This window comes from Haemaphysalis longicornis, unplaced genomic scaffold (genome assembly GCF_048455015.1).
Source record: "Haemaphysalis longicornis isolate Haplotype H1 unplaced genomic scaffold, Haemaphysalis longicornis Haplotype H1 scaffold_19, whole genome shotgun sequence".
NCBI lineage: Eukaryota > Metazoa > Arthropoda > Arachnida > Ixodida > Ixodidae > Haemaphysalis > Haemaphysalis longicornis.
Window position 1 is genome coordinate 650888 of NW_027526288.1, and position 9615 is coordinate 660502.

The 9615-nt window shown below is 45.9% G+C and overlaps 1 protein-coding gene across 1 annotated transcript in view; it reads right to left on the reverse strand.

Annotated features, from left to right (window-relative positions):
- Positions 1-8741, reverse strand: part of LOC144166765 (kallikrein-4-like) — a 32886-nt gene extending 24145 nt beyond the window's left edge. The window contains exon 1 of the mRNA XM_077696251.1: positions 8574-8741. Coding sequence (XP_077552377.1) covers positions 8574-8575 — 2 coding nt within the window. The 5' untranslated portion in view covers positions 8576-8741. The remainder of the gene's footprint in view (positions 1-8573) is intronic.
- Between the last annotated feature and the right edge of the window lie 874 nt (positions 8742-9615).

The window sequence follows — 9615 nt, forward strand, 5'->3', positions numbered from 1 at the left end:
GCACACATGCATATTTTTTTCGGGATAACCCTACATCTTTTTCAAAAAGGAAGCCCCCGCCCCCCACCTTCTCCTCGCACAACTAGAAATGCGTATTCAGAACGCGCTTTTGACTCTATGGCTGACGATTACATAAATTCTCTCTTTTTTTTCAATATTTCTGCTCCAGCAATCTACAGGGCGGCTGTTGCCGATGGTTCTGGGTGTATCAAGTGTTTTTTTTTTTTTTTTTCGGGAATTAAAAAAAAACACACTGAAGCTTGTCATACAAAGCACTTTGGTTTAGTACATTCCTTTTAAGTCTGAAATTTATTGTTTCAGTTACCCGCTGCGGTGGCTCAGTGGCTAAGGCGTTGCGCTGCTGAGCACGAGGTGGCGGGTTCGATTCCCGGCCGCGGCGGCCGCTTTTCTGATGGAGGCGAAACGCAAAAACGCCCGCGTGTACGAGATTTCGGCGCACGTTAAAGATCCCCAGGTGGTCAAAATTAATCCGCAGCCCTCCACTACGCCGCGCCTCATCGCCTGCGTTGCGTCGGTACGTTAAACCCTAAATTCAATCAATTCAGTTGTTGCAGTTATGGCTCGTCAATCGCGTACGCTTTCAAAATACGGACTCCTTCAACGGCCACTCAATAGGCTGGCGAAACGACTCGCCGTTCACTGAACTGCCCGTCGGGGAACTGGCTTTCAGTGCACTTTCTGGGTCACCTTCTCGCGGCCACGCCGACTCAATTTTCCTGTCGTCAACGCGTGGCCGATGTTACGAGAACGCGGGATCGTTATCTATCGAGGAAAATTTGTCTTTCTTTTCTTTCCCCCTTGTCGGCGTGTTACATAATGACCATGGCCGTACGACGTTAAAGCTAGCGTCGAAACGCTTCCGCAACAGCTTGGTCGTGAGCGTTGCAAAGCGTGAACGTTTTTTTTAGTGGTTAACATAGTGAACTTCCAAGCATAGGCATGACATTCCTTTCTTGAAGATGCCATGGAGTTAGAATTTTACTAGTCGCGTTTGATTTTACATTTTAAGCAAATTCGGCGGTATGATTAACTTCAACTGCACTGCGAACAGATTTAAAACCCTAGGGAAATGTTCTCATTTCAGAAATATTTCTATTTTACACCCTACCACAGTACGCGTTGCTCCTTTTTTTGATATTTTAACGCACAAGTCTCGCACCTTTATTTATGTTCTGTTCTGCTTACCCGGACTAATTTGTTATGTCATCCATTATCATGTGTACATATGTGAATGTTTCTTTTGTATGTGCTTTATACGTGCAATTTGCTTTCAGATCAAAATCGATACTGACGAAAATGAGTATATTTCCTCCACCCCAATGGTACTGTGGATGCCGTAAAAATTCCGTAGCGGTTAGGCCTAGCCTTACTTCTCTTACCTGTGCGAAAAATAAAAGTGTGTCTAAAAATTATGTTAACAATATGTTCACAGGAAAAGAGACTAATTGGTTTCCTAGTTTTTAGCACACTGCGCTGAAGTATCGAAGTGGAATCAAAAGCCTCAGTCGCCCACTTTAACATTCAACACTAACGTTCAGCACAATACGCGTATTTTATGCGCTGCAGGATCCAGCAATGTAGCACTCAGAGCTGTGATGTGGGCCGTATAACAAACCACCGCGCTTTCATTTGCATACCCTAGCACATATTTCACCAACGCTAATGCTCGCGAGATTTTCAGAAATCTTGTCATAGCAGTTCCAGTTAAAAATATCTCATTTGGCTCTGCTTTATTTGTTGTGACAAGCGCAGAGCCCTCAATTAAAAAACAAACGCCCGACATTCAAGACTAATTTAGAAAAACGGAGCAACTTTGTGTTTATTACAGGGATGCGTTTCTTCAGGATTAGAAAGAAATTTAGGGGGGAAATGAGCTTTTTCTTATGATGTAAGGATACCTGAGCCCCATTTCACGTTGAGTTGTAGAAGCATATGCCTGCTCGGGTATTTTGTCCTCGCTACCTGCGTGAATCGGTTTATCAGTCATAAGCTTCTGGCGGCTGGTGTCACCTCTCTGGCCGACCTCCCGAGCAGGTAAGGGGGATTAAGGCGTGGTATGTGGACATCACGGCAAATTGGGTGGGGATTATTTTCCCCGATTTTCATGCAGCAGAAATCAACATCATGGGACAGACATCACGAGTGACTATGTTAGGATGGTAGATTGGAATGTTGACGCCGCAACCAAGTGGAATAAGCTGAGTCCATTGTAATTTTCTGGCGGCGCTGTCATGCTCACTGGCCAACCAATCGGAGTGTGTGTGTTGGTAGGCCTAAATTAGGGTGAAAGCCATAGAGGTCTAACGTTTTCTCCTCACTACAGGCCTATTAACATAACCAGTCATGTTGTGGGGCTACAATTCTTTCTCATATACTAACTCGAGAGTTTAGGTATATGGGTGAGGGAGGGGGAGCGCGCGCCGGGAAAAGCAAGCACCAGCGCCGGACTAGAGTAAGCCGCAGCCTCACGTGCAGTTCGAGCCGCCTTGAAATCATGAACTACCCACAGAGGTGAAGCAACCGAAAGGGACAAGCAGAAGGCTCCAGGCGATGGCGAGTGAGTGGAACCAGGTTTGGAGGCTACTTTACAAGGTCAAGTGGTGGCAAGCGAGGCCGAAATGGTCTACAGAAAATTCAACAGCAGATCGACTGATGGTCCGACATAGGCTTTCGCCGTCACCTATTCTTGGGAAGTTCTTAGCATACCTCGCAATTTATAGCCTCAACAATAGCGGATGTTAACATTAGCGTAGCAATTGTGCTAGGTAACGTATAAAACTGATTGTAACTCAAGCTGCGATTACTGGTTGACAACGCTAAACCTCAAAGCGGAACGTTAGGACTAACGTCAGGTGGCCGCGAACCATATGGGCTCATCCTGTCCCTGCATACCTCCGTTCAAGGCCGATTGGAACATCAGGCAGCTAAAACTTGAGTTCGCTGCAAATGGACATTTTATAGACAGGTTTTGTACAAAGGGATCTGAGACGCCGCTTTTCTTTGCCAACTGAACCTGGTAATGCGTAAATATAGCAGACTCATTAAATATTTCGGCCGCCGAAACTTTTTGGAATCGGCGTCTTCTACATCGCCCACCTATAAGATTATTATACGGCCTGAAACATATGCTGCTCAAGCAGTGCAAGCATTTCAGATTTAACACAATGCGGCAATTTAACATTGAAACTTACGCATCTAAGTCACCATTCCACTAACAGTTTTCTGACATGCTGAATTATTTCCACGCTACGGAAAACATCGCCAATTAGTTGCAATGCGGTGGCAGGGTTATCTTTTCGAGCTGGAGAAGTGTAAAAAGTGTGTTGGTGCGGGCTTGTTGGTACATAACTGAATATGGAAAAACAGCGCTAAAACGGGACAAAGAACGTGACAAGACTGGGCGCTGACTAACAACAACGAGTTTTATTTCGCCGTGGCGGAATATATACCCTCGGAAAACACGAAAAGAAAGGAGAAAGGGAGACAAACAATCAACTGATATACAAGGCGCATGTGCGAGAAAAACTTTCATTGGTCAAGGTATCTGTGTTCTTTTTCCAACAATTCAATGGATGCCTTACTGACGGACGAATCACCCCGCTTGTGGATGACATGTGCTTCGTAGATTTCTCTGGCACTTTTTCCTTTATACTTTTTTAGCACACGTGTCTGCTCGAAAAGAGGAGTACATTTACGATCTGCGCACTCCGCACAATGGAGAGCCAAATTACTGCCAGTTTTATTTTTCACTGTGTTCGCGTGTTCTCGCAGCCTATCGTTCAGACACCGCCCTGTTTGGCCCGTGTATGATTTACCACATGACAACGGAATGTCATAGACCACACCAGACGAGCATTCAACGAAACGCTGGGCGTGGTTCTTCAAGCAGACCTTGGTGCCAGTTCCTTCCCCGTTTACTCTGGCGCACAACCCACTTAGTTTGTTTGGTGCACTAAACACAGCGGTCACTCCGGCTCGTGCTGCAGCCTTTTTTAGCCGGTGGGAAACACCGTGAACGTAGGGGATCACTGTCAACTTCTTCCGGTCGATCTCTTGGCGTTCTTTTGCAGGGTTTTGGTTGCGTATTTCCTTCAGGAGGGTCTCACATACATTGAACAACAAATGTTCAGGGAAACCAGCCCTCGTCAACCTCTCAGCTTGCGCGGAAAAGCTGACCCCCATTTGATGAGAGCACGACCTAATCAGGGCGTTCCTGAGTGCCGAGATGGCAATGCCTCTTTTTACGATTTTTGAGTGGGCCGACGTGAAGGGCAATAGATTCTTCTTCGAGCGGGGACAATATTTCCAGCAGACGTGGTCCGGATGCAGGGTCAATTCTACGTCCAGAAACCTGAGGCGATCATGACAGGGTTCCTCCGTCGTCAACGTGAAGCCCCCAAGCGTTGAAGAAAACATTCTCACAATGCTCTGGACTTGTTGCTGGCTGTCCAAAGATGAAGCACACTTGAAAATCACCAAAAAATCATCAACATAGCGGAAGACCCGCTAAACTTGACTACTTGCGAGGTTCGCCTCAAGCCTCCTGTCATAACGCGCTAGTAAAAGGTCACTGAGCAACGGAGCAAGGCAAGCGCCAATGCAGACGCCTTTGCTCTGGACATAGTAGTCTCCTTGAAAAGCCATAACAGACGACTCCGGATAGAACCTCAGGAGTTGCAGAAACTTTCCTATGGTCGTCCCCGTGGCGTTCTGGAACCGAACACCTCCATATCCATCTATGCCTTCTTCCACAACATCAATGAGCGCGTCATGCGGCAACGAAAAATACAAGTCCTTGACGTCGATAGAAAAAGCACTCACTTCTGTAGGACTCCGATCTTGCAAGTACTCAGACACTTCCACTGGACTTCGAACAAGGAAAGGGTCCTCGATAGTGAGCAAGGACAAGGAAGTCTGCAAGAATCGTCCGATGTGACGCTGCCATGTTCCACGCTCGGTGATTATTAGTCGAAAGGGGACGCCTTCCTTACGCGTTTTGGCCTGGAGAAGAATGCCTATCGAGTGACGTAAGTTTGAATAAATCACACCTCTCCGGTGGAAGTCTCAGACTCCTGTTGGAGATGCAACATTTTACGCGCGGTTAGAGCTACAGTTGTTACTCAACCTCAAATAGTTTTCTAGTATCCTACAGCGGACTTTCTTGGTATAGCTCTTTTTAATGCCGCCGTTCATAACATTTCGCGATTCAACCCGTAAACGGCAACGCCATGACACGAATGATCTGCTACAAAGCGGCGCTGCAAATGAAAATGGTTTTATGCCTTATTCACTTTTCAGTATTTGGTTTCGCAGACACTAAATGCATGAATAATGTTACGCGAAGTCCACCGTCTCGCTTAAAGGATATATGCAGAATGCACAGAAATATTTTAAACCAGTGAAAGAGGAAGGCTTATGCGCATTATGCGCGAAGAAAAACAGCAGCTACAGGTTATTGTGATTACTGAGAATAAACCGGCCGTCCACGAATCACAAAACGCGAAACGCTTCGCTTCCTTTCTAAGGCGGCGAGTCATTTCATCCGGTTTTCCCCTGGACGTGATACATCGAGGAAGGCTGCAACTTAAGCTGCCTTTTCATGCCTACGCCTTGGTCAACGCGGTTCACAAGCTACACTCAATCTAAATTCCGAATCACGGCACGGGGAAACCCCCCTTTTTGGGTTGCCTAATTTATCTTTTTTCGCCATAGTAATCCTCTTACGCTCGCAGATTTGTATATTTTGCTGTACCGCCCTCCTTGACCTTGACCATGGTGCAGGGCTATCCTGTGTGGCCGCCCGAGTTGCGAGTTCTTCTGGATTGCGAGGGCATCCACCGAGAAAGGGTCGCTTCCTTGAATCGATTATCATGATTATATCTACGAAGAGATGTATTCAGCTACCCCACCGTAAGGAAGTACGAAGGCTACAAAAATGCGTATAAGATTGACACCACTCACGTCATTTAACCGGTCTTTCTGTATTTGTGTTGCCTTGTGGGGCAGCACGGAAGGATTAAATATGTATTCAAAAGACCCCAAGCACCCAATCGTAAATTTTCTGCTCGAATAGTTGTCATGTTCGTGTTTCCTCGCCAGCGGTCCATTTTATGATTCGCTAAAAATACTCTGCAAGGGGAGATTATTATACTTGGCCAGGCATATTGGGTTTGGGCTATTCATCTCAACACTGAAAAGGGCTACATGGGTATTCCGCTTCCTAAAAGGTAACTTGAAAGAGTTTTAAGATGGTCCTACTTACTCTGAATTGTAAACGCAAAAGTGGGAATACAGACAGAACAAGGTTTTTTAATACACCGACGCCGACTCAGCTAGTACGCCTTTATTCAAATTCCGCTCGTCACCTGTAGGTGTTACTGCCATTATTGGCACATTGCCACACCGTGGGCTCTGCCCATCTCGCGGAGGTGCTGTATGCTCCGAATATGCGTTTCATCTGGTTATTCGTATGTTAGCCAGACAAGCGGAGCGTTGATTCACGTGTAGCGGAACATGAGAAAACATTCACGAATGATTTTCCTGCCACTGTAGACGAAAACTACGCCAAGTTTTGTTGTCTACTCTCAAAAAGCAACGACAAGGTCATGAGTGAACTTACGAATGCCTTCTTTATGAGGCAGAATGAAACGGACGGGAGTTAGTGTTGTTTTGGCTTATACCAAAGCGATATATCGTATATACATAAGGCGCAATAGATAAGAAAGCACTGTTTTGCATGCCAAAACGTGCCAGAGGTAGTAGTGAAGGCACGAATTTCTGGTTATTTTGTGGCGGTGCGCGTCCACGTGTTACACAGAGTTCCATTATCAAAATATCCATGCCTGTTAAAATAATGTGCTGGAGAGTGCAGTTCTGTCGAGCTTTCACGGTTTCTCCAGCTTTTATTTATGCAGTTTTATTATGAACCACGGCGTTATTATTACCCATCTTAACAAGTCGACTCTGTCAAGCTACCACAATACGATAGGACAATGGCTGAAACTAGGCAGTCTACCATCTCGGACACGTAAAAAAGGCGTATAGTCGTATGGACGCCCAGATGGAACGTGGGATTCTTCTTTATCGTAGAATATCTGAACATTTCTGCTTAAATAGTGTTTAATTTAATGTGAACGACTTAAGAGCCCCACAAAACCTGATAGAAATGCAGCAGCTGCGAATAAATTACCTTACGACAAGGCAGCAGGAGACGATAAGTGGCAAAAGAGTTGCTTCAGGTAAGATCGAAACGAATGTGCTCTAAAAACGCATGTAGGCTTTTACAATTTTAGTAAATGTTGTGGCGCTTATTCTACTTTCCACATGACGTTAACTAGATCTGAAGTACTGAATCTATACGGATTGCTTGTTTACCTTTTTGCGCTACTGCTGCTGAACGCGTAATATACACATTTACGGCGTTCAAGAAGCGTCTGCTAAGGAAAAAGGTTTAAATTGCTGCAATAACGTGGATGTATTAATTCCGCAGTGAAGAAGGCTTGTCGAGGCTCCAAATGCCACGTCTTTCACGTAGTGGACACTGAGGTCCAACATTATACTGTGAACTTAATTTTTTTGAAAACGTGACATTGTTGCGATATGGTCATACATCAGCAATTTAATAGTTAAAACGTAGATGAGTAAGCTATAAACATGAAAAAACATTCTCAACTTGTAATGTTTCGCTAACATGCAGATACACACAATAATGAACACGGTGGATTGAGAATGCCAGCCAAATTGCTTAGGACTTGGGCTACAGTATATTAAAGCCTTGGCACTGCAAGAATAGATTTGGCAGATTGAATAAGAGGCAAAGATAATTCTGCCGTCTTTGGAATATTCATCCCCTTTGGGGCAGCTATATTGTCGTACCGACTCGGAACATTGCCAAGAAGGACTGTTGCAGGCTTGGCGAAGAAAGAAAAAGACTCCTACGAATCGTGACTACACGAGAGAGGGGCTCATATAGGAGTTTCTTGTAGGCAACCGAGATGCACATAATCTATTGAAGAGAGGTCATCGAATCAAATAAAGCTTCCGAAGACAACGAGCAACTAGCTGAGTAACCATGCAGTATCCGTAAGGAATTAATTAGTGTCGGTGTGAGTAATATAGGCTGCTTTCAAAAGATCCAGATACGCGTATCGCTGAAATATCGGCTGCCAATGTTTTCTCGCAACCGGGCTTTCCTTGGTCATCCGCAAATAATGGTCACCCGCGAATTACATCGGTGCCCAAGTCTACAGATCCGTCACAACACTTGTGCTTCTATGATTAAGCAAGTAATCATTCTATACCTTGCCGTCAAACAAGCGTATTATCTCGCCGGTTTTTAACCTGGTTGCAATTTTTAGAGTAGCAATTACCCTGTAACTATCAACAAACGTGGACGATTCTTTGCACACTTTTTTCCCCACGTTTCGGTTTACAAATACTCCGGCTACGCGTAATTTTAAAAACCAATGCGACTTAAAAATGCAGGCCCTCCTGGCTTGAAGATGCAGGCCGTCCAAGACGCAGGCCGTCCAAGGCTGATAGCAGGCACTCACATGTTACTTTTTTGGCCCTCGTCTTCGTCGCGTTGGCGGAGCTTGTGCGGCGCCGAAGCCGTAACGGTGTTCTCGTATGATCTCACCGGCGGTTTTCGGCTGGCCCGAGAAGGAGCACCGGTTCTTCGGAGAACGAGGCCGCTTTTCGGTCATTCAAGCGGAAAGGGAAACTAGAGAGAGAAAACTTGCGCCCGCACGTCTGATTGACGAGAGTGCGCGTGCCCACACCAGGAGCGAGGAGGCGAACTGGTAGGTCCAGTTTCTCGTCGCCAGCCCGTAGAGAGCCGGCTGCGCCGTTCGGTAAGGCAAGGGTGCGCAGCAAGCGTTCGTCGATCGGCGTGTCGCTGTTTTCGGGCACATAGAGCGGCGAGTCGGGTTCACTACTTAAGCTGTGAGGGCCGAAGAGACTGTGGCTTTTGTGGGCGATAACCCTCCAAAACGAAATGAGGGGTCAAATTGAGCATAGCCAACCGCTTTTTGTTTGGAGGGGGGAGGGGTGTCAGCAACAACTCCACTCGCAACGACCCACAGCCCGTGCAGAAGTACTAAGCGTTTTGAATATTTGAAGAACGGTGAATTTTAAAAACAATGGTCTTTTTGGACTATTCAAACGCGAAAATTTTTGTCCGTCTGTCTGTCTGTAGTTACATCCCTCGATTCAGCCGCCAGACCAAAGTTCGAAGAATTTTAGCGGGCCGTTTATACCGGCGAGTCATCTTCAGTCTTCTGGATGTAGCATGATGCTCCGATTTTGTCAACACTGTCCATCGGAATCATAGCATTACGCCTATTTAAGGAAGAATGACAATAGAGAAATTGTGTTTCCCGTGTTCTTCCTACTCAAATGACATGCGTGCTCGATTTTTGCGAGAGCAAATTGAAGAAACGCATTGTAAACGAGGACGAGGAGGAGTAATAAACGTGTATCTAAAGTTGTCAGCCGTGGGGAAGAGTCCTCATTCCAGGAGGCCTTGTGTCCGTCCGGCTTCTTGGGCCCGCTGCACCAGCCAAAACGACGTTTACCTACGAAATACAAATCAGG